The sequence below is a fragment of the Eupeodes corollae genome, chromosome 3 (assembly GCF_945859685.1).
Source record: "Eupeodes corollae chromosome 3, idEupCoro1.1, whole genome shotgun sequence".
NCBI lineage: Eukaryota > Metazoa > Arthropoda > Insecta > Diptera > Syrphidae > Eupeodes > Eupeodes corollae.
In genome coordinates this window covers 89,209,004-89,235,926 of record NC_079149.1, presented here as the reverse complement: position 1 = coordinate 89,235,926, position 26,923 = coordinate 89,209,004, and the positions used below count along the sequence as shown (strand labels likewise).

At 28.6% G+C, this 26,923-nt stretch overlaps 1 protein-coding gene across 3 annotated transcripts in view; it reads left to right on the top strand.

Annotated features, from left to right (window-relative positions):
* The window catches only part of LOC129951796 (inactive dipeptidyl peptidase 10-like), a 73,537-nt gene extending 58,929 nt beyond the window's left edge, over positions 1 to 14,608 (top strand). For 2 of the 3 annotated variants that reach the window (XM_056064115.1, XM_056064114.1), the window contains 6 exons: positions 2,858 to 2,982; positions 6,727 to 7,113; positions 7,297 to 7,482; positions 11,118 to 11,275; positions 11,344 to 11,549; positions 11,620 to 14,608. In XM_056064115.1, coding sequence (XP_055920090.1) covers positions 2,858 to 2,982; positions 6,727 to 7,113; positions 7,297 to 7,482; positions 11,118 to 11,275; positions 11,344 to 11,549; positions 11,620 to 11,760 — 1,203 coding nt within the window. In that variant the 3' untranslated portion in view covers positions 11,761 to 14,608. Of the gene's footprint in view, positions 1 to 2,857; positions 2,983 to 6,726; positions 7,114 to 7,296; positions 7,483 to 11,117; positions 11,276 to 11,343; positions 11,550 to 11,619 lie in introns of those variants that run through there. The other variant, XM_056064116.1, reaches the window with a different exon arrangement.
* The last annotated feature ends 12,315 nt before the right edge of the window (positions 14,609 to 26,923 follow it).

The window sequence follows — 26,923 nt, the reverse complement described above, 5'->3', positions numbered from 1 at the left end:
CATTTCTCGACGTTTCAAGGTCCCTAGAGTCGAAATAAAAGATTTTTAGAAAGATGTCTGTGCGTGCGTGTGTACGTTCGCGACGTTTTTTTCGTCGTCCATAGCTCAAGAACCAGAAGAGATATCGACTTCAATTAAATTTTGTTATACAGATAATAAGGCAGAAAGATGCAGAAAGGTCTCTCAAGAAAATTGCGTGGGTGGTTTTTTTACCATAGCAGTTTAAAAAAAGGTGAAAATTTTGGTTAACCATAAATATCTTACGAACCAAAAACGCTAGAGACTTGAATTAAATTTTATATAATATATTGTAACGTGATTTCAAAGAAGTACATATATTTTTTGAAAAAAAATTATTTAACGTTTTTTTTTATAAATCAAAAAAAACTGAAAAAAAATTGTCACCTACAAAATTTTACGACTAAAATCTGATTCCATCTCCAAACCAATTTTGTGCAACGAAGAATAATGTTTTTGACATCTGATAAAATTTTAAGAAAAATCGAATTGACAGTTTTTTTTATAAAAAATAAATATCTTAAAAAAACGTTACTCAAAGTTGGTAAAAATTAAATATCCTTTCAAAAACTTAAAATTTAGGCTTTAAACTTATTTTATCTTATAAGAAATATTGTTTTCAACATTCTGAAAAATGCTGAGAAAAATTGAATTGACAGTTTTTTTACAAAAAATAAAAACCTTAAAAAAATTAATAGATGTTAGTAAAAATTGATTTTCGACTCAAATAAGTTTTCAAAACTTTGAGATATTGGCTTTAATTTACTTTTATCTTTCAAAAAACACTGTTGTCAACATTCAGTAACATTTTGAAACAAAATAGAATTGACAGTTTTTGTACAAAAAATTAAAAACCGGCAAAAAATTAACAAAAGTAGGTAAAAAATGATTTTCGACTCAAATACCTTTTCAACAATTTGAGATAATAGGTTCTAACTAATTTTTACTAAGAAGAAATATTGTTTTCAACATTAGAACAAATTTCGAGAAAAATCGAATTGACAGTTTTTGTACAAAAAACTAAAAACCTAAAAAAAATTAACAAAAGTTGGTGAAAACTGATTTTCGACTCAAATAGCTTTTCAAAAATTAAAAATATTGGCTTCGAACTTATTTTATTTCACAGAAAATATTGTTTTCGATATTCAGTAATTTTTATATATAAATCCAACAGTCCGTTTTTCCATAAAAAATAAAATCTACAAAAAATAGCACGCAAATTTGGTAAAAATTGATATGAGTACATATTGACAAACTTTCAAGCAAGAAAAATCGACAGACTGGATGGGAAGTTATCAGTGTGGGTCGCATCTCAGCCTCTTTTTTTGATCTTTTTCAAAAACCGTATTAGAGTGCATGTACATACCAAACCTACGACGTTTCTGGTGATTGACCGGTTTATGTTCTTGTGTTAACTGAAGTGAAAACTTAAAACCATATACCTGGATTTTTGTTAACACTGCACTATATACAGCAGCAATATTTCGAGTTATTTTTGAGCGACATGCAGCAATATTTCGAGTTATTTTTGAGCGACACATAGAGGGTTTCTATTCTTTACCTGATTATCATGTCCCAACAACCCAAATTTTGTCACCAGTTTCTCTGTTGCCGGTGCTTTAGTTTTGGGAACTATGACGGTAAAATTTTCACTTTTTTTAAGTGAAAGTAACAATGGCAACTTTTTAATAAGAGCGTATAATTAATAAGACACTTCAAAAGTAACAGCCGGCCAAGTATCTTGCTTGTCAAGTTTAAACCTTAATTTTAGATAACCCTATATGTTTGATATACGTTTTTTCGGTGTAGCCAAAAGACCATGACAGCTTGGTGACCTGCCTATTTAACTGAGCTGAATTTTGTTCGCGCTTTGATTAGCATCCTCAAGTTTGACAGAAAAGTGTGATTAAAAATTGAGGTTATTAACATAATGACCCATTGAATATATGTTTTGCTTAAGTTTTTTTAAAAACATTGAAATATTAAACAGAAGTCTTTTTCAACTTATAACACAATAGTAATGGTTTTACAGTACAAGAGAACCCCAATAGTTCGCATTGTAAAATTATTTTTTTTTCGACAAAATTCTTGAAAAATACATTAATAATTTGGGATTAAAAATATCATTTTGGACTGTAACCAAATAATCGTTTTCTGTAGAACTTCATATTCAGAACAAGACAGAAAAAAAACCTGTGGTATCAAAATGGTTATTTCATAAAAACGCTTCTATTCGATATTTTCAAGAAAAATTTAGTTTGGTAAAAATAACAACACACTTCATAATAACTCCGAAAAAGATAAAATATAAAACCAATTTTCCGGGTTTTTTGAATTCCGAAACACAAGGTACTAAACAAAATCGAATTAATGAAGCCTTCGATTTACCGAGGTCCCATAGTGCACATTATTTATCGATAAATTTTATGTTGTTGAATTGTTCAGTTTTTGTGTCACTTACATATTTCGCTTTTGCTGTTGAGTTTTGAGTTTTGTCAACATTTTCTACCATCATTGTAAATTTGTTTCAATATTTTTTTATTTGAATTCATTTTTAAAAATCTAAATATTTGTTTTTAAATATTTTATTAAAATTTTCTTCTCTTATGCTTTTACTGGAATAACTAACCAAAAAGCTTAACAACAAAATTATGACTGTGTATAATTTGCTTACCTATAATAAATGAGTGATGCGTGCTGATTTTATTGCAATAACGCCATACCTAATATCCACATTCATTTTCTTATTTAAAAACATTTTTTTAAAATAGAAACTATTGCAAATTGAAATAACTTGTATTTTTGTTTGTTTCCCTTTTTTCTTTGAATTTATTTTCAGGTTTTAAAGATTCTGTGTTGGGACACGGCGAATCATCTCGTCTATTATCTTGGAACACAAGATAAAAAACCTGGACAACGACATTTGTATGTTGTCAAGGATCCAGTGAGCGACGATAGTCGAAAGTAAGTTTAGAAAAGTGCCCCACATTGATTAACGAAAGATTTTAATTGACCGCCATTTGTAAAGTTATTTTACAGATCAATTAATTTCGGGATATTCTTTATAAGATTTTGAAAAAAAAATGTTCTTAATTTAATATAGAAGAAATGTTTTTTATAATCAATGATACTAAATAATTATTAATACATTTATTTAAATAATTATTAACTATTTTATTTAAAAATACTTAAGGTTATTTTTTTAAACGTGTGGTTTTCAATGAACTCAAATAATTTAATGTTATGGCCAAGAATTTAGATTTATTATAAAGATAAAGGTTTGATATAATGTTTTAAAAATTATTTCGGACAAGTGTCCGCCGCCGCCCGTGGCTTCAATAAATTTCAGCCGACAGCCTTAATTTTTTAAAGAAATATGGACCATTGATCACACCTAACAGTGAATTATTATAACTAAAATAACGAAAATTTTGTAATCAAGTGACAGCTTTCAAAGAGATTAACGTCAGAAAAAGTATTGCCCGATTGAAAACCACATGCTCTAAAAGAAAACACCCGTTATTTCGTTAAGAAATTCCTACACTGAGGGAAAAATGTATTTACTCATAGTATGGATTTCTGCACACATTCTTCTTGCAATAATTAAATATTGAAATCTTTACTGACTATAGGCAGTCAAGTTAGGTTAACGTAGCTGATGCGGATTAGAATCCACCCACTTAGGAAAAAGAACGGCCCATTGTGATACCACATGATTTTAGAGAATTACTTCTCACTAGTCGAACCATTTTGAGCTTTTTATAAAGCGAAGAAGATATTTGATATCCTTTTTAGCTAGTTCACTGTGATTATCAAAAGAGTAGTCCCCCAGATGAAGTTTCCGTCTGAGTGAAAGAGCAGGGCAAGTGCAGAGGAGGTGAGAGATTGTTTCGTCTTCTTCTTCGTCCATACAGCTCCTACAGAAGTCATTTGAGGCTACACCAAGTCGATTACATGTAGCTATCGATATACCTATCTCCTCCCTTTCAGGTGAAATAGGCATGACGGTTCCATTTTTAGCGAGTTCATCGGCTCTACAATTTCCTGTGATGTCTCTGCGTCCCGGCACCCAACAGAGGTGAATGTTAAATTGCTGCGCCATCTTCATAAGAGACGATCGACAATCGAGGGTCGTTTGAGATTTGGTTGAAACACCAAAAATTAAAAAAAATTAGTGGTACACCTTTCATTGAAGGAGGTACAATTACTGTGATCTTGTATTTCCGTGTAAAAAGGACGAGCAGGCAGACAAGCAGTTAATAGAATATAGTAATTTTATTATTGAATGGACTCATTACATAAAACTGTGTAGCCAATCCATCATTCTTAAATTATTTTGTGATGACAAAAGTTAGTATTTATTTTTGTATTCACTCATCACATGCATACATAATTATTCTAGGGAGTTATTAAATAAGTATTGTAAGACCTTACGATGATGAGCACATCTTTATGGACTCATTACATATCTTTAAATATTTTGTACACATGTTACATATATTTATCTCAACCTATAAACAACAAGTTAAGGACAATGTAGTGTGTAAAAGTTGTTAGTTAGAAACATCTATTTTGTCATTACATAAAATATGTATTTATTACATAAATCATATAATCATTACCAATTAAATCTGTATTAATTAAATAAATCATATCCTCATTACTTAGCTTTATTAACGCATTTCATAAATATTTAAATAATTTATTTACTGATATGTAGTCATTCCATAAAGCTATACTCATTACATTTTTTTGTTTGAGTGTCTTTATCTTGTGACATTTTATGGAATGTTTACGCGTTATTATGATGTCTGCATCTCCTTAAGTTTTTTGAACTGCACTTATTTAGTGTACGGAGTCCTTTCTAATGTTATGATCGGCTTCTTTATAAAAATAACTACCTTCACTTACTTGAACTTACAGTGAGTCCCTTAAAACTACAAAGCAAGCATGCAAACCACTAGGCCTATCGAAATTTAAGCTCCAAATTTTAATAAGTTGATACATTGTATATTTTGCTCATACTCATTCTATAACTTTGCGGCTGGGTTTTAAATAAGATTACATAATCTACGGAATCAATACACGTTGCTTGTATTTATTCCATAAGTCGATATCGTGAACTCACAATGTTGTCCACCACATTTGAAATAAAACTTCATATCCTATTGACTCAATACATGATGCTCATACAGTGAACTTGAAATTTCGGCACGATTGCAATAAAATGTAATATTGTTCAACGTCAAACAGTTTCAGATCTACCCGTATTCCGTAAAAGCTTCCATGTGTCCATCCCTTGAAGATCCTCCTGGGTTCAAAGACCGAACACGGAGTTGGAAGTGGTATCTTTTCAGAAGAACTGAATCTCATTCTATCCTATAGACTTCCCAATCAATGTAGTGTATTCCAGGCAGAAGTAATGGCGATTAAAGAAGCACTATCCTGGCTCAAATAAAATGTTATATCTTGCAAGGATATACAAATCTTCTCGTACAGCCAATCCGCTCTTAAATCTCTCGCATCTGTCTCCACAAACTCTTAAATAGTCCACAATTGTCGATCATCGCTGAATGAGATGACGGAACAGTTTATTATTCACCTCATTAAGATGTGGGGCCACAGAGACATTCCGGGAAATTGCAAAGCCGATAAGCTCGCCAAAAACGGAACACTTCTGCCTAATGTTAGACAAAAACATAACATAGGAACACCACTTGCTACATGCAAATATCTTCTCAAACAATATGCTCTAGAATCAACAAATGCTAGATGGTCACTTAGTACCACCTGCCTAGCAACCAAGCAAATATGACCAGTATTGACTTAAAACGGTCAAAAGGCTTGATATCCCTGAGCAGACAAAGTATAAGCTCTACAATTGGAGTAATAACAGGACACTGCCTGATAGGAAGATATGCTCTTAGGCTAGGGGTCTACACAAATGACTTCTGTAGAAGCTGCATGAACGAGGAGGAAGAGGAAACAGTCCAACAACGTCTATGTACATGTCCAGCCCTCTCCGTTAGAAGGAATAACTTTCTCGGTAATCCCTTCTTCGATAATACCAGTGAATTGGCAACTATTGACACAAAACGTCTCTCTAACTTTATTAAAAGTACAAAATGGTTTGTTGAAGTTCATTACTCTCCCATGAGTAACCTCATTAGTGGTATCACAATGGACCCTTGAGGTCTATGTGCGTCAATGACATCTGTACAGCCACTCCAACCTAACCTAACCTAACGTCAAACAGAGAGCTTTTGCATTAAAATATTTCGAAGCAATTATTGATTACATATCAATACATGTTGCTTTTAGTCAGCAAATAGTTTTGTTGTGGATTGGATTTAAGTTTAATGTAGTGAATACAACTCATATTGTATTCAGTTAACAGCTTAAGCATAGCTTAAAGACTAATTAAAGACGGAGTATGTAACCAACGCACGTTAACTTTACAATTTGAAAAGAGGTGTTATAGGAATAACATGCAAGATATAGTGAAAACGTATAACATAAAAGCCTCTGTACTGATTCCATACAGTTTTCCCTCAGTGTACTCCCAAAACCTTTCTTAATCCATACATAAAAATATAATCCAGCGAAAATATAAATATTTTTTGAAAAACTTGTTTTTATGTGATTGAATTTGATGAAATTTTATGTCAACTATAATATTTTCTTTTATTAATATTTTTTTTTATTTAGAAGTGAACCTCAGTGCATTACCTGTGATCTAGGCGAAGCGCTCTGGAGTAGCCGTTACTACTATGTAAACTGTTCCCATTTTGATGCCTTCCTAACTCCAAAGTCTTCCATAGCAACAGAGCTGGGTGTCGATTTCTATATACTCGAGTGCCTGGGTCCGGGTCTCCCAGTGTCCGGAGTGCATTCAGCGAAAACGCATAGTCTGCAAAAAATACTCTTCGACACGCGACCCTATTACACGGAACGGTTGCAGGCATTGGCTTTGCCAACTCAACGTTCCTTTGAAATTCCCCTACCGCATGGAAGCAGGGCTCAAGTACAACTACTCCTGCCGCCCAGCTGGAGGGAAGAGTTAAGGGATGCCGCATTTCCTGTGCTCGTCGAAGTGTAAGTATGCCACACAGTAAAACCATATATGTAGATACTCTTACATTGCATTTTTCTTATGAGTTTTCTATTCCGGATATAATGTTGAATGTGAATAAAAATAAAATTCTAAGGATGGTTTGGTTATGGCGACAATATTTTTTAAGTATTTCCTTTTTGTTTTGTATGATTCATTTTCTACAGAAATGGGCGACCAGGATCCGAATCCGTTTCGGAGAAATTTCGAATAGACTGGGGGACGTACATGTCCTCACGAAATGATGTAATATATATTCGGTTGGATGTGAGAGGCGCCAAAGGACAAAGTAAAAAATCACTATACCGACATTTGGGGGGAGTTGAGGTGCAGGATCAAATTTCCGTTCTAAGGTAAGTTTAATTGGTTAAAGGTGGCTTGGTTGGGTTTCAACGAAGTTCTCTAGCATTTAAGTGTGGGTGAGTTACCTACTATACTCGTATTATTTAAACAGTTTATGTGTGCATTGCTCAAGGCACAAGTGAAATGTTTCTAAAAGTGAGTGTGTTTGCGTTTTGGAATATTGACTTAAATAAAATGATCCTGGTCATGTTTAAGGTACTCAACTTTTGTTTCGTAATAAAATTGTATGTGAATAAGGGAATTACTCGGAAAGGTGTTTGCAGAAGCAGCTGTACTTGCTTTTATGAAGCTGATGTTGATGTCGAAATGTCGAGGGTTTCTCATCTATGTCTAGGAAATTGGATTTTTTATAACGCTAAATTCACCTTAATATTTATTTATTTAAAAATAAAAGATAAATTTATAGGTAAACTCATGTTTACTGTGTTGGAAAATGTAGAATTAAGTACATTTTCAAGGTAAATGAAAATTTAAGAAATACTGTTATTGAAATACTTAAATACGTATTTCTCCAATTTTTGCATTGCTAATGTAGATTGTACACAAACAGTCTTTTATCAGTCTAACAAGTCCCACTCGTCTAAACTACACATCTTTCTTTATTAAAGATATGTTGAAATATAAAGGAACCTATTTTTGACTTCGTTGAAACTTAAGAGTTAGCTGTAACAAATATATATAACAAAATATTGAAGACAACGTTTTGACAATAACAGCGTGTTAAATTGAATAAGATTCCAAAAACACAAGGTTTCAAATAGTAGTAATAAAAAGGTTGCATCTTAAAGTACACAATAATTCAGTAATATTTATTTCAAATTTGAACTAATTCGGAATTCCTTAGATAAACATAAAAAAAAGATAACCATAAAAGTTTCTGAACAAATGTTGAAAAATATAGGGTTTTCTAATAAAAGGTTTCATTTAAAAGTTATCATCTTCTGATATTTGAAAACTTAAAACCATTAAAATTTTTAAAACTAATATTTCCTCGTGCTCTGCTGTTTTTAGTGAAAATTTTAAGCTGTTGAGAAAAGTTAGTGATTTAAAGAATAGACGAACTTAGCCATTTCAAATTGAGTTAACACCAGAACTAAAGACGTTGGGTCATTAGCAACGTTATACGTTCGATGATTGTGTCCTTGAAATGCATAAATATAAACCGGATTATCATCAAAAAATTATCCTCAGTTATGGGGTCCATTTTCACCCGTTACGTTATTCAGCAGTATGGTCGATGAGTAATTATTTTAAAGTCTTTTTTTCTTCAACGCATCAATGTTGGGTGCGGTTTTTGGATGGGTGTACATTAAACATTCGAAAATGAGGCTGCAGCAACAAGAATGGATTGCGTTATTGAGCAATGATTAATTTTTAAGTTGTTATATAATTTTTCTTTAGACACAATTTCTTTTAAAAATGTTATGAAACCTTCCAAACACTGAACTTCAAAAGTTGCTCTTTAAGAGTTGTAAAAATTAAAGTCTTGTAATGACTGCAGTTAAGTCATGACTTTACTGCTTTTAAAGTTTTTAGACTTCAAAACTTTGACTTTTAACATTCAAGATAAGTCATTAAAAGTTAGGACTTGAAGTCAATTTAAGAAGTCAATTAACTTTTAAAGTCTTTGACTTTATAAAGTCCTTAAAGTTAATAATACGTCAGTTTTAAATGCAATTCAATTTTAAAACTCAGTTAGTCATGCGAATTCAGTCTTTTAACTGAAATAATTTGCGTTCCTTAAAACCTTTTATTTGTGTGTTTATATTTTCAAACTTTTCCGAAGGAAAAAAAAATGCACGACTGGGTCGTAAGAACTTGGTGATGTTTCCGATAAGTCTGTTTAAAAATATTTCTTGTATTTTAAGATTTAAATGTACCTGCAAAATGAAAAAAAACGTGAATCGGATCAAAACCTTAATTTCTAAAATTCAACTCAATCAATTCAATGGTTTGATTTGACTTTTCTACCGAAATTTTTTACGAATACAATACTTTTCAGTCACATAGTTCATAAAAGTCACGAGTTAAAACAGTACAGCATGGAATCTGAAAATTCTGAAAATGCAGTTCGATTACAAATCGTTTGTTTAAGTTTATACATATCCCAAAAATCTGGGATACCATTTTTGTCAATTTTATTGTTAAAATTTTGAAAACCATGCAATCAATTGTACATATTTTTATATGAAATTTCATTACGAAGCATTCAAAAACATTAGGGATAAAGTTCTTATATTTTATAACTTATATCTTATATCTTATATCTTATATCTTATATCTTATATCTTATATCTTATATCTTATATCTTATATCTTATATCTTATATCTTATATCTTATATCTTATATCTTATATCTTATATCTTATATCTTATATCTTATATCTTATATCTTATATCTTATATCTTATATCTTATATCTTATATCTTATATCTTATATCTTATATCTTATATCTTATATCTTATATCTTATATCTTATATCTTATATCTTATATCTTATATCTTATATCTTATATCTTATATCTTATATCTTATATCTTATATCTTATATCTTATATCTTATATCTTATATCTTATATCTTATATCTTATATCTTATATCTTATATCTTATATCTTATATCTTATATCTTATATCTTATATCTTATATCTTATATCTTATATCTTATATCTTATATCTTATATCTTATATCTTATATCTTATATCTTATATCTTATATCTTATATCTTATATCTTATATCTTATATCTTATATCTTATATCTTATATCTTATATCTTATATCTTATATCTTATATCTTATATCTTATATCTTATATCTTATATCTTATATCTTATATCTTATATCTTATATCTTATATCTTTTATCTTATATCTTATATCTTATATCTTATATCTTATATCTTATATCTTATATCTTATATCTTATATCTTATATCTTATATCTTATATCTTATATCTTATATCTTATATCTTATATCTTATATCTTATATCTTATATCTTATATCTTATATCTTATATCTTATATCTTATATCTTATATCTTATATCTTATATCTTATATCTTATATCTTATATCTTATATCTTATATCTTATATCTTATATCTTATATCTTATATCTTATATCTTATATCTTATATCTTATATCTTATATCTTATTTATCTTATATCTTATGAAAAATTACAAAAACGTGAGATCTAAAATGATTTAAACTGAAGCTAGAAGATAAAAAGATTTGTACTTTCTAAACTCATCATATAATTTATTGTTAGGGAATATATTTTGTTTTGACAAAAACCTCGTTTTTTGTTGACTTTAGCATTTTAAAATAGGCAGATTTGATAAACTGGAGTAAGAGAAAAAATTGAAGGTGAGTTTCAAATTCAGGACATCTTAATCCTTTGAAAAATTAATAATCTGTTTGTACATGTAATTCTTTCGAATAGTGTTATTTTCAAATAAGAATTTAAAAAATATATAACATCACTGACGATAGCTTTCGTAAGCTCTCAAAAGCTTTTCATTACAACTCTATCTAGTAGTATCTTTCTGGACTAAAAATATAGAAAACTGTAATGCTTTTGAATTTAAATACAATATTTTTGTTATCCTTTAATTTCAGTTACTTACTAGACACGTTTAGCTTTCTAGACGAAACTCGTGTAGGCGTATGGGGTTGGGGTTATGGTGGATATGTTACTACCATGGTATTGGGCTCCCAGCAAGAAGTTTTCAAATGTGGAATATCCATATCACCGATAGCTGATTGGTTATTTTACAGTAAGCATTATCATAATCTTTAAGTTCATAAAACCGTGTTTTTAAAATCTGTTGTCTTTGCGTATTAGATTCAGCCTTTACAGAACGTATCCTTGGTCAGCCTGCTGAAAATTATAAGGGTTATGTGGAAGCCGATGCAACGCAACGTGCTAGGCACATAAAATCACATTCGTTCTTCCTGATGCACGGATTGGCGGATTCGACAGCGCCGTATATCCATGGTGTTCAGCTGGCGAGATCTCTTACTGATGCTGGAGTTCTCTATCGATATCAGGTAAAAAAAGGACACAAGAGTTTTCAAATAACTAAGACACTAATTCGATTAACTTTAAATCATATTTTAGACCTATGCTGATGAGGGTCACGAACTAAACGGAGTTCTGGAACACGTCTACTCATCTATGGAAAATTATTTCTCTGACTGTCTTAGCTTGGATCCTGACGATACAAAACCGACGGTAGAAAAAATCGTTCCGCCTGATTAGTAGTGAATATAGTTAATAGTTTTATATTACAAAATTAGTCTATAAGATAACATATACTATATATTTAATTAAATTTATATATTCTAAATTTAAGTTTGAATTTTGTGTTAAAAATAATTTACATAAATAAATAAATTAAAAAAAAAAGACAAACAAGTAAAATGTTATGTAATAAATTTTCAACTTTTATTTATTATATTGTAAATTATTTTCTTTTCAATTGGAATGTTAACAGCAAGTGCATTAAAATAATTATAAAAAAATGTAATTTAATTATATCGAATTAAGAAAATCCATTAAATATAATAAATAAACATAAAATCGTTCACCATTTGCTATAAAATAAAATAAATAAAAAAAAAAGAAAACCCTTCAAAAACTTCAATGCTTCCCATTTTATTAAAACAAAAATAATAATTCAGAAAACAAAACTAAATGAATCTATAGGAAATAAACAAAATCGACAAACAAAAATAAAACAAACATTTTGTACATTTTCAACATATCATTAACTGACATTTCACTACTCTAGTATAATTAGCATAATCAAAAAAAAATCATTACATAAAACATTAACTTTATATTAAAAAACAAAATACAAAACTTAAACAGGCATAATTTTTGAAGTAACATAATTTTATAATTTTTTTTAAATACACGGAATCTTGCATCGAATTCTATCTTAACGCTTTCAAACATCGACAGATAGTAACTTTATTGATTTAATGTATGAATATAACTTCTCTTTTTAACTTTTTTTTAAATTTTATTATTCTGGGGCACAATTTTTCCAACATTAAATGCTCTATTCCCCAATGATAGACAAGATCCCATGCATTTTGATTGTCATTCAAAATATAGCCCAAAAAACATAAACTCGGTTTGCATTCACAAATTTTTGCAAAATTCTAAAAAGATTCAATCTTTTGTGAAGATAAGAAGTTGAGTTAAATTGAAAGATTGAATTTATTGACTTTTTGAGAGTCTACAACCTTTAAGTATGTACTTGGGGTATTTTAGTATTCAGATCCTTTTTTACGTTTTTCTTAGTTTACTGCAGAATTATGTGAAAGAAAGAAACGTTCAAAAGAGTGTAAACAATTGAATGAGTTCTCAAAAGATTGCATTCAATTCGAAACAATGATAATAACATTACAAGTCCAATCTTTTAAATGTAAAATGATTGTCAAGTGATCAGCCAATGAATTAAAACTAACTCTTAATAGGTTGAGACTTTTAATTTCCACCAAACCAAGAAGATAATATTTTTACTGTTTGAATTAAAGCTTCTTTTTTATTTCGTTTTAAAAAATCAAATCAATAATAATTAATAAATAATTCCTTCATAATTTTACACTAAAATCTAAGTGCTTTTAAAAACGAATCTTAAGAAATTATCGCTAACAATCAATTACTGCAACTTTAATCTTAAGATCTTTCTTCATAATAGAAATTTAAACTAAAAGAAATTATAAAAAAACCTAAATGAATAAATTTTGTACATAAACGTTAAATATAAATTAATTTAAATAAGTTTATTATATTTCAAGAAAATCATCAAAGAAAAATTTGTAAATATACATTTTCTGATAAGAAAATTTAAAACCGAAAGTCTTCGTAAAATTAAAACTTGGAAAAAGTCATTTACAAAAATAAATAATAATAATAATATGTAATAATTTTTGTGTATGTACATTTTTAAACTTGCGATTGTTAAAAATGAATATAAAAAAAATAATTATAACTACAGGAATTTTTGTTATTTTTAAGTGAAGAAAAAACAACTTTTTGGAAAGAAAAATTTAAAATTAAATAATAATTTTATTTGTTAAATTTAATAGTTAATTGAAAATAAATTTATATATTCAAATCAGTTATTTTGTTTTGGTTAAAACTAGAGTTTAAATAATAAAAAACAAAAATCAGATAGCCAAATGGTTGTGAAATTCGCAATTAGAGCTTAGGATTAAATTTAGGAATTTGAATTTAAAGCAAACAAAAATCAAAGAAAGGAATATAATCATAAGAATTGTCATAATATAATTATGCGATTATTATTACATTATTTAAAAAGAAATTCTGTTTAAATTTGTTTTTAAAAAAATACTATTATTATTAATCAATCAAACAAATAAAAACTAAAACAAATAGACAAAGGAATCAAATAAACAAATAAACGATCATCAAAAATTGAAATGATTTGCAATATTAAAATACAATAAATAGAACAAAAAATAAAAAAAAAAAACAATCTTCCGAAATATTTAATGTATAGATTTTAATTTAAGTCGCAAATACATTTTATGAACAAAAAATAATAAGAAAAAGTCACTCATTTATTAATATAAATTAAAATAAAATACAAGAACTACTATAGGCTAGGCAATGAATGAAATTGAAAAATAAGAATAAATTTACAAAACAAAAAAAAATCAATCAACAAATTTGTAAAAAGAAATAAATGAGTTAATAGAACAATAACCAATAAAATTAATAAGAAAAAATTGTTCTAACGAATAAAATTTATCAATCAAATTATGCCTTGATAGTTAAGAAATAAATAATAAATAAATGAAAATAATAATTGAAATACAAAACTAGCTTACGAAATAGTAAAAAATTATAGTTTTTTGGTTATATGTATTATTTTACAATTAATTCTAATAATATTATTTTCTTTGTGTTATTTAAATAATGTGCAACACATCTTTGGGTTTGTGAATTAAATGATTTTATTTTGAAAATGAATTTTATTTTTGGGGTTGGCTGTTAAGTTGTTTACTTACATTTATGTTTTAGGTTTTTTACGTTAGCTTAACTTGTCGTGTATCAGTGAAAGGAAATACAGTTTTCCATGTACCACTGTTTGCATCTGGGATAGTTTGTAACTACATCATCTTAAAGCCTAAAGTTCAGTATTTTACTCACTTTGAACTTGATATGAATGGGACTTGAACTCTCATCACTGGAATATTATTGGCCAACAGCTTAAAGAAAGAATAATTTTTACTCTTGCCTTCTGTAGTTTTTTTTTGACCCGTTTTTCTCCCTGGTTTGTAAGACTGTAGTAGTACCCTTGGCGTGATGGTTTGTGCGTAGGACTGTCATGCCAGAAGTCTTCAGTTCAGCACCTGCCTGTGCCATCTAAAGTTTTTCGCAAGGGTACTGCCTCTTGGGAAGAATTTACAAATACTTCAAGAGTAGTTCTTTTTATGAAAAGTGCTTTCCTTAATGCGCCATTCGGATTCGTTTTAAAACTGAAGGTCCCCTCCATTCCTAACAACATTAAACGCACACAAGTATGGTTGAGAGTTGTATTTCACTAAGGCCTAGTATGACTGTTTTTCCACATAATTGATTTATTATTTCGTCAAACTATAATTTGGTCAATCGGAGAACTTTGAGCCTTGAAATAGTTTTTTTTTTTAATTTATACAAAATGAAAGTATTGACTTGAAGAATTTGAGCCAAAGTGAAATAAGACCGAATTTCATAAATCGGTGAAATATAGCTTTTTCACGCAACCACAATTTAGTTGGGTTTTCCAATACAGAACGGAAAATCACATGAATTTGGAAAAACAAAAGTGAAAAGTCAAGCTATTATGTGCCAGTTATTTAAAAAGGTTTTTCCTGAAAGATATTGTCAAAAGAATCATCGATTTTGTTTGACATATTTATTAAAATCAGAATTTGACATTGGTCAGGTTCAGTGAACTGCAAATAGTTCGTTTTCAAGTGAAGTGTCATACATTTCAAACTTGGAACCTTACTTCACTAACTTCTACCTTCAATTCATGGTTCAAAAACTACTAAAAACATTATTGTTTACAAAAAACTCCTCGGACAAGTTATAATGAATATTACTTTATTATTTCTCAATTTGGCAAAGATCCCTATTAGACTATACATAAGATGACATTGTGCAGAAAATAAATAAACTATAGAGTAATAAAGTTCAGCTTTTAGTTGGATGAAAAAACATGGTCAACTTTCATTTTGACATATGTAGACTTGACTTGTGAGATTTTTGTGACTATCTTTCCAGTCAACTTTCAATTAATGTTTGTTTAATTTGAAGGCAATTTTTTGGCAGCTGGTCAATCAGATACTTGATACTTTAAAGTCCCTTATGTCGCCCGAACCTGCCCAATATATTTGCTGCCATATTGTTAAATGTGCAACTGTCAAATTATCTGTCATATTTTAACTCTATTTTGCATAATCATAGAAAACACATATAATAAAATGTTAAAGCCATTTTTATTTATTTAATTATCTTAAAAGATGATTTGCCTAATTTAAACGATTTAATCATCTTTCTAAATTTGTTAAAGTTAAAATCATGGAATGGCTATTTTGACTTTTAGCTATTTGCTAAATAAATATGACAAATAGTTTTATAAATGCATTGAATGGAATACTGCAGTCTAAAGTTGGGAATTGCAATTAATAGGTCCGTTTAAGTGTGTTTTCTTTGTTTAATTTCATGAGCTGTACCTATTTATCTATGTTTCGTTTCCCGTTCTTTAATAAAAGCGATAAAGCAATTTACAAGTTAGCAAAACGAAAATAAAGCGTTAAAACTTTGAAGTAGCTAAGTAAATTAGTATTTATTTACAAAATTGCTTCATAGTAAAATGATGAGCCCTTAAAACTTTAAACATACTTTTGTTAAGAGCTTAACATTTTACTAAGTAGAAATTTTTAAAATATTAAGCAATTTTCTGGCCAATTCACAATTCTTTTCGTTACGGTAGCTAGTTGATTGTTCTTTAGCTTTAATTAAGAACGGTCCTATGAACCTATATAAACAGTGCTAGTCCGTTTAAATAAACAAATCAAATAAACTAAAACGAACCTATCAATTGAAATTCCTAGCCAAGATTGTACCATTCCATCCACTGCTCTTATAAGACATTTTTTTAAGAATAATAACGTGCAAGTAACCATTCTATGATTTTAAGCGAAATATTAAGAGGTATAAAGATGTTAAAGCTTAGTAAATTTCTAAATGTGGCTTTAAAATTTTACTAAATCGTTTTTAATTTTGTGCTATGTTCTTTAAAACTTACCTTTCATCTTTCCTTAGCCAAAATGTCTTGTTTATAGTTTAATAGACAAATCATTCCTTTGACAAGTTGTATATTGTTACTAATTTATTTGACACTTCAAGACCAAATTTAGAAACGATGTGATGGCGTCATTCTTAGACTTGTAAATCTTAACAATTTTAACGTTCAACGTTAATACACACGATAAGACGATCTTCTAATATTGTTTGAATTGTCAAAAGTCTTTCAAAAAGCATCCAATTAGGAGCCAATTCAGTGAAAATTGTCCGTTTATACGGTTGGTTGATTTTAACCAAATATTAAAAAATTTGTTAGATGAAAATTGGCTGACAATTGCCGACAATTTTGTATCTTCAAATTAAAAATGTTCTGTTCACACGGTTGCAAAACTTAAGAAAACAATGAAATTTTTAAAAACTCGTTGAGAATATAAACATTTATTTTAGAAGTGAAAACAACAAGTCATTTTTAAAAAACATTAAAATACAAAAATAGTGAAACAAAAGTGAGGCAAGCAATAACGACTATCTTGCAAAATGTTAACTTCCTTATAACTTCTTTTTCGTTGTTTTGCCAAACGGTTACTTCTTATTTCTTTCAATTTTCGTAGTTTTCAAATTCTTTAAAAATAGTGTAAATTTTGATATTTTTTCCTGCTCAAAAACTTTCTGCCAATTAAAAATCGGATAGTCGTCCAATTATTTAAAAATACAAACAATTCAGTATTTCGACTACCAGAACGATTACAAGAAATCGGCCAAATTTTTGATAGAAGATCTATCCCTTTTCATTTGCTGTCACTTTTGACATGACTTTTCACATGGTTAAAAAAATGGTTCAAATGTTTTGCGAAAAACCTGGCAATGTGGGAAGATTTTTGAATCGTGCATACTTAGTTTTAGGAACTACAACATTTAAAGATTATTAACAATGGTTAAAAACAGAAGTCTTATTTAATTGAGTCAAATTTATTTAAAATGTCAGAAAGGGAATGTAAAATGAGTGAAGTTTTTGAACAAATTTAAAACCCATAATGATTGTATAAAATCGACTTAATAAATGACAGACAATTTGACAGCTCCAGCGTTAACAGTATGGCAGCAACAATATAAAGTTTATTTAGCGTCGAATTTTCGATATTTCATTTATAGTTGAGATGATTTGGTGTTGTAATCAAAGCAAAATGTATGGGGTGAATGTTCCTTTTTTGTGTGTTCAAAAAAAAAACTAAATTTTATAAAGAGCGACGACGAAATTATAAAGTGTTTCGTTGTCAAGTCAAAATATGACAGCTTTGTAACGTTCCCTATAAAAATTATGGTTATGAGTTGTCATTTTTTTTAAAAATATTTACTATCCCAGAACTTTTCTTTTTGTTTGTTTTTATTTTGATAAAACCTCTTTCAAACAGCTGCTTTAAACTTCGACGTTGAGAAAAAAATCGTTTAACTGAAAGCGTTCCACTTTCTTTGTTCCCACCGGACAGTTTTCCTTTCAATGATCAACTCTAACCCAAACGTTTGATTTTAATAAGGAACTCCTGGATTCGAATCAGGAAATTTGCGTTCAATGACATAAATTGTCAATGAAAGCTTCAATTAACCTGTTAAAATTAATTTCTATGAATAAAATCAAAGATATCTATAACTGGCCACTCAATTCAACATTTGACGATAATAGTCTGATTTTTAAAATCTAATCTAATTGCTTCACAAATTGCAAGAACTAAAATATTTGTTTTTTCTTGGCTTTTAAGATGCCAAAACCGTCGCATTGAAAATCATTTTAAAATTTCTTTTTATTTTGGTCATATTACCTTTCGTTTTATCAATTTTATGTTATTTTCATTTTCTTTTAAATTACCTTAAAATTCATCAATAAGAAATATTTCTAAATCTTAAGCTTAATTATTAAAATAAAAAATAAAATAAAGTATTATTTAATTTCACATAAGTATTAAGTTAATCAATTTAGATAGAATCTTATAAAGAATTAAAAAGAAAAATAAACATCAATTTTTGAAAGTTATTGAATGTTAAATCAGTAAATCTTTTACTAAAATTCATGCTTATTTAAGAACAGAATAAAATTCCATTTGAAGAAAAAAAACAATATTAATTCAATTATTAGTTATATATAAACAAATATTTTGTTTGTTAACGTTTGAACATTAACTTTAAAAAATAAAGACAAGAAAAGAAATTAACTCTGAATGTATAAAAGTACCTAATTATGTTAGTTATATTAAACACAAATTATATAAGTATACCTAAACATACATTTAAATGGTAAAAGTGATGTTATTAAACGCTTATAATATTAGTAAAAATTGTTTTAAAAAGTTTGTTTATTTCGTGTTCACAAAAAAAATAAATAAATTATTATATAATTAATATTTTCATTATAAGACAATGTATGAATGTATTAAACATCACAGTGTACATAATTATATATAATATATATATCTAGTATTTAATTTATAACTATTTCGAGTTTTGTTACTATGTTTTAAGTACATTATTATTATTATTTTCTGTATTAATTGTGTAGCAAACAACAACAAAAATAGTGTTCGAAATTTTCTATATATATAAAACAAAAACATTAAAATTAAAAACAAAACAAAAAATAGGTAAACAGTTCAATTATTGCTAACCCTGGGAGTGGAAACGTGGGCTACATAAGTTGCGATATAAAAAATCGAAAATAGAATGAAAAAAGTCTTATTTCTGTATTATATCAAAATTTTAAATAAAACAAAAAACAAATTACAAAAAAAAATAAAAAAGGAGGATGTGCAAATAAATTATACATTTATTATTGAAAAACAAAATTTGTTTTATTTCCTGTTCATAATATTAATATTTTTGTGCACTCGTTTTGGTCAAAATGCCTTCAAAAAGAAAAATAACTTAATTCACTTTTTATTTATATAAAAAAAGTTTTTAAGGATATTTTATTTTCTTAATCATTTCTATCTTAAAGACTGGTGACAACAACACTGCATCACTGCAGAGATTTATTTTTAAAATACAACGGGAATAACATTTGTAGCAAACAAAGTACAAGCCAAAATAATTGTTAAACATAGAACCATTAGTTTTATTGTTTAAAGTTTGTAACACTGCAATTTGACACCTGTCAACTGGGAATAAAAACACTCTAATATAGAGTGTTTTTGTTGGGAATGATAAAACTAAAACCAGAACGTCTTGACACGAATTTTTCTATTAAAGACAACTTTTTTTTAATTTTTTATGTGTCACTTATGTTGTCATTTTGACTTAAACAGTTGATGTCATTTAACGCATTTGTTGGCCGTTTGGTAAGTATAAATATGAAGGGTAAAACGTCTCAGTAATCATTTTTGACAACAGTGCATCATTCTCTGGTGTTTAAATTTTAAATTAAGTGGTTAAACGTTATCACTTAATCTCAGCATGGTAAAAACTACCATTTTCAAACGCACGCCAATCCCCCCCCCCTCTACAAAAGCTTCCAGATGTGATGCTGCGTATATCTATCATCACTTCTCTGGTACCCGTGACATGATGGTTCTAAAGTTTTTTCCGTGGGCACTGCCTTTTGCGAGGAACTAACAAGTTCTCCATGGGTTATTCTTGTCATGAAAAGTGCTTTCTCAAATTAGCAGTTCGGATTCGGCTTAAACTGTAGGTCCCCTCCATCGCACACACGAATGGTAGAGAGTTGCAAGTCACTAGGCTCTAGTTCCCAACGGACTGTTGCGCCACTCAATTTATTTATTTATTATCACTTCCCTTTTTAGTACTTAATTCAGTTTACAAATTAATTTAAACTTTGATTTATATTTTACCAATTGGAAACTATTTTAGGAGCTGTTAGTTCGGAAAAATTTCAGGGGATAATTGAGATAAGGACCCCTCTATTTTGTGTTCTTAATTAAGAAACTGTTTACACCGGTGCCTGCCTTTCGAATGGACAAATTTATTTGCTTATTATGCATAATTAAAAGTTGAAATAAATCCAATTTTCAGTTTATATTAAGTGTTACAGAGTTATTGAAAGAACTGAATATTCATTTTATTTCACTTTCAATTTTCTTGACTATTTTACACATATGTATGTTATATTTGAAAAGTACTTTGTTCTAAACTACTTTATATGATCACTTTCAAAATGATCGTACGAACATTGAATAATATTTGTATGAAATTTCGTTCAGAATTAGTATAAATAAATGAATCTGTGCTCCTGGAGATCAGTGGCAAGGTTCCTCTAGGGTTTTTCAATCCCAGTTGTTCAATCCAGTTAATGGGTTAATGTTGATATGGTCGGCTTTCAGCCGCAGTAGGATGTTGACTCCACGCCAGAAACTTCATCGTTGTCAGTTGAATTTTTCTCTAAAAAATCGATTCCTCAAAAGTATCTCGGTTCGGGATGTCTTTTCTGGGTGGTTATCCTTCTAATCAGTGGATAAGGGTGGCTTGTGACTTTTGTTATGATTAACTGAATCATTTTTTCATACAAATTTCTTTTATACTTTTTTGATCCATGAGTTAAGCTAATCAGAACTCGTTTAAAATTAAATAAATCAGATCGTATTGAATATTCAAGTAGGAAATTTCGTTCTTGTTGATTCTCATAAACCGGTAAGACCATTTCTATGGAAAAAAAGAGGCTGGGATGCGACCCACACTGATAACTTCCCATCCCGTCTGTCGATTTGTCTTGCTTAAAAGTTTTTCTATATGTATTTTTAATAAATTTGCGCACTATTTTTTGTAGATTTAATTTTTTATGAAAAAAACTGTTGGATTTTTATATAAAAATTACTGAATATTGAAAACAATATTTTCTGTGAAATAAAATAAGTTTGAAGCCAATATTTTTAATTTTTGAAAAGCTATTTGAGCCGAAAGTAAATTTTTACCAAATTTTAGTAGGTATTGTTTTTTTTTAAGAGTTTTATTTTTTGTAAAAAAACTGTCAATTCGAATTTTTTAAAAATTTTACCAAACGTTGAAAACAATATTTCTTATAACATAAAATTAGCTTGAAGCCAATATTTAAAATTTTTGAAGAGATATTTGAGTCGAAAATCAATTTATACCAACTTTTATACATTTTTTTTCAGGTTTTTATTTTTTGTAAAAAAACTGTCAATTCGATTTTTTTCAAAATTTGTCCTAATGTTGAAAACAATATTTCTTATAAGAAAAAATTAGTTAGAACCTATTATCTCAAAGTTTTTAAAAGATATTTGAGTCGAAAATCATTTTTTACGAACTTTTGTTAATTTTTTTTTCGGTTTTTAATTTTTTGTACAAAAACTGTCAAATCGATTTTTTTCAAACTTTAACTGAATGTTGACAACAAGATGTTTTGAAAGATAAAAGTAAACTAAAACCAATATCTCAAAATTTGAAAAAGATATTTGAGTCGAAAATCAATTTTTACCAACTTTTATACATTTTTTTTAGATTTTTATTTTTTGTAAAAAAAACTGTCAATTCGATTTTTCACAAAATTTTATCAGATATCAAAAACATTATTCTTCGTTGCACAAAATTGTTTTGGAGATGAAATCATATTTCAGTCGTAAAATTTTGGAGGTGACAAATTTTTTTTTTTCAGTTTTATTGATTTATAAAAAAACCGTTATATTGATTTTTTTCAAAAAATATACCTGTTTGGTATTATGTTACAATATATTATATACAATTTAATTCAAGTCTCTAGCGTTTTTGGTTCGTAAGATATTTAGGGTTAACCAAAATTTTCACCTTTTTTTCAAACTGCTATGGTAAAAAAACCACCCACGCAATTTTCTTGAGAGCCCTTTCTGCATCTTTCTGCCTTATTATCTGTATAACAAAATTTATTTGAAGTCGATATCTCTTCTGGTTCTTGAGCTATGGACGACGAAAAAACGTCGCGAACGTACGGACGTACGGACGTACGGACGTACAAACGTACGTACACACGCACGCACAGACATCTTTCTAAAAATCTTTTATTTCGACTCTAGGGACCTTGAAACGTCTAGAAATGTCAAAATTTTCAATTTGACAAGTCGGACCCATTACAATAACTTCCTATGGAAAGTTAAAAATAAAAACAGGTGAAACTATATTCAATTGAATTAGATATTGAATTAGATATTGTCGTCACCGTCGGTAATACAGTGGGTTGGTATTACAGTATTCAGGGTTGAAACTTCATTACTATGATGCTAGATGATGCTAGATGGCGTTGAAGTAGCTAAACTTGACGATATTTTGACAAACAATTTTCTTATTTGTCGTAATTTTTTTTAATTTTTTTTAATAAAAAGTATCCTATGTTACTTCTAATACCTTCAAGAGTGTATGTGCAAAGTTTCATGATGATCGGTTGAGTAGTTTTTGCGTGAAAGCGTAACAAACAAACTTACATTCGCATTTATAATATTAGTAAGTAAAGTATGAAGTATGATTATAAATGCCTACAAAAAATAAACTAATTGTATATAAAAAATCCATGTTTTATGGATATTTTAAATAAGTCTATCTAAAGAGTGACGACAACTACACTACATCACTGCAGAGAGTAACTTTTAAAATACAACAAGAATAACATTTGTGGTAAAAGAAGAAGGACCCAAAATAATTGTAAACCATAGAACAAATCCGTGTGGGAATTATGAGACTGATACCAAAACGTCTTGACACAAATTTTTTTATTATAGACAATTTTTTTCTGTCGTCTCGGCTTAAACGGTTAATTTCTTTTAACGCATTTAGTGGACGTCTGGCAAGCGCAAAGATAGAGGGTAAAAAGTCTCAGACAACATTTTTGGACATCAGTGCATCATTCTCTGATTTTTAAATTTGGAACTAAGTGGGTATAAGTTATCACCTCAACCTTAACATGGCAAAAAGTACCATTTTCAAATATTTCAAAAATGTTCATACGTACATATATACAATTTGATTAACTTAAGACTATAAGAATATAATTAATATAATACATTTGGTTGGCACAAAGGGATCCTAGTAATACCTATACATTAATAAAATTTGTCAAAAATCGGCTTTCAGCCGTGGCAGAATGTTGACCTCGTTTCGGGATGTCTTTTTTGGGTGGTTATCCTTCTAATTTGTGGATAAGGCTGGCTGGTGACTTTTTTTATGATTAACTGAATCGTTTTTTCATAAACATTTCTTTTATACTTTTTTGATCCACGAGTTAAGCCAATCAGAACTCGTTTCAAATGAAATAAATCAAATCGTATTGAATAATTAAGTTATAAGTAGGAAATGTCGTTCTTGTTGATTCTCAAAATCTGGTACAACCTTTTCTATGGATAATAAAATTAATTTCCAAGGACGTATGGTATTGCTTACACCAGAATAGCGAATATTCTTCATCATTCAACTTAAATGAGAATTGACAAATTCTACAAGAGTAATTCTTGTCATGGAATATGCTTTCTCAAATTAGCCGTTCGAGTTCGGCTTAAAACTGTAGGTCCCATCCATCACTGACAACAGTACGGCGCACAGGAATGGTTGAGAGTTGTAAGTCACTAGACTTCTCAAGGGACTGTTGCGACACCCGATTTTTTTTATGGATAACAAACAATGCAATAGTTGAATTAAATCCATATAGTGCTATTAATTTAGTATTGATACAGCGGGATTCATAAATTCGCCGGAAATCCATTCTTAGAGTAACTTTTTTTTTAATATTGCGTTTCTGTATGGTAATTTATCAGACAGAAAAATTGTTTTTTCATTTTATGTTTTATTGAATATAATTTTTGTCAGTAATGTCCTTGTCAATTATTGATTAAAAAACAAAAAGAAAAATCCAAAAATGTATTTAAGTTCTTGAGAAAATTTAAAACAATTACTACATCTACTATAATATTTTTAAGTCAAGTTTTCTTTCCTTCGGACAGAAAGTGTCGTTTCCGTAAACAACATAGGCCTTATAAATAATCCAGGTTTTTGACCTCTAGGCCTGGTTGGTACCCCATAAATAATATACTCTACGATTTTTTTTTTTTTTAATTACTTTCCATTCAACAAAACAACAGTCAGGTTCAGACAGCATGAGGGACTTCATTTGCAGTCAACTATTTACTTTCTTTGAACGTACTTTTTGCCTAAGGCAACCAAATAGTTAGTCGGTAAAGTGTCAAAAACTACAAATTCCTCTACTTTAAGTTGATCGTGCAGAAACTATTAAAAACATAAGTAAATAAAACTTCTCAGGCAAAGTACAAATCCATCTCGAATCTTTTTTTGTACTTTAAATAAATATTACTTATTCCTTTACCAATTTGATAAGGAACATATCACGAAACAATTTCGTGCAGAATATAAATAAATCACAAAGTTATAAAATTCAGGGGTGGAATCGGCTAAGGTGATTGTTGATAAATGACAATCAAGATGATCGAATTTGATCTACATAAGGTAATAGTCAAATTGATACCTAAAAAGCTATCACAAAAAAATGTGATAGTCGTTTTCAAACAAATTTGTTTATTCCGAATAGAGCTACCAGACGCTTAAACGAACGACTGGAAAATTTGCTTAGTTCACTTTGTTTCTTTTAAAAAACACATTCCTGTGACCGACAACGCTTACGACATTCGAAATTAAGCAAGAAAAGTAAGAATTTTATTCAAAATCAGCCAATTTGAAACTTTTATTTAGATATTTTATAAGGATCAATTTAAAATTTCACCAAAGCAACAACCAATTTTGACAATTTGAATCTGAAATTGATCAATCGAATTGAATTGAGTTGAATCATCTTACACAGACGGAATGAAAATGATAGTCAATTTGACTATCAAAAAATTGATAGTCAACAATCACCTTAGCCGATTGCACCCCAGCTTACAGTTAAATGAAAAAACATGATCAACTGTCATCTTGACATAAGTAGACTTGACTTGTTAGTAAGGTATATTTTTCTTCACTAACTTTCCAATGAAATTGCCTTGATTGGAAGGCAATTTTTTGGCAGCTGGCCAATCAGATAATAAAAACTTGACTAACTTTCAAGTCCTTCATGTCGCCTATATCATATGAACCTGCCCAGTTTTACTTATTAGGTCCCAAAATTTAAAACTAAGCTTTGAAGACAACGATTTCCTATGACAGAATTAGTTTTAATCGTGTTCAAGTGGTCTCTCGGACTTAAGTGGAACTGCTTGGAAATAGTCTTGGACAATAAGTTCAAAGGTAATAAAACGATTTTAAATGCAATAATATAGCGTTATCATTGTTCGGACGGAAATATAAACAGCAACCCATGTGTTAAGCTAACTTACTGGGTTAAAATCGAAACAAAACAAAGCAAACGAAAGAGAAAAACAATTTTTAATTTTAATTTTGTATACTTTATTTTTGTTGGATATACATTTCTTTAAATACAAAAAGGACGGATTACATTTTGTGAATTCATTTTTGTTTTTATTCGGTTCTAAAGGTACTTTTATTTGAAAAAATGTTTTTAAATGAAAGTGCATAGACTAAGGCAATCATTTAACAAGTACAAAAGAATTTACAATTATTGTGTGGGGGTATTTTAAACAATCCCCACAATGTTTAAGGCAATGGTTTATATTGATATAAACCCTCTCTATACACTTTCTTTATTAAATATTGATCTACATATGTAAATGTTTATAAAATTCTATTCATTCAACAGAAGAACAGATTTGTATAGGTACAGAGGCAAGAAGTTCAGTTTATTTAAAATGTTTTGGACATTACAAAATTTGTATTTGTTTTGGTAAAATTATGTTTTAAACATTTCATTTTAATTTATTTATTTTTTTTAATATATATTTTATAAACATAAAAATATTCTTTGGATATTTGTTTGTATACAAAATGATAATGATAATATTTTTTCATGATATAATGATGATTATATTTATTAAATAATTTTGATATGGTTTTTGTTCTTAGAATGAAAATTTTAATAAATAGATAAATATAAATAAGAAAAAATCAGTTCGTTTTAATTTAAGTACTTGATCATTGTATAGAAAATTTGTGATTTTTGTTTTTGTTGTTTGCTTTAGCATTTGACTAGCTTAGTATA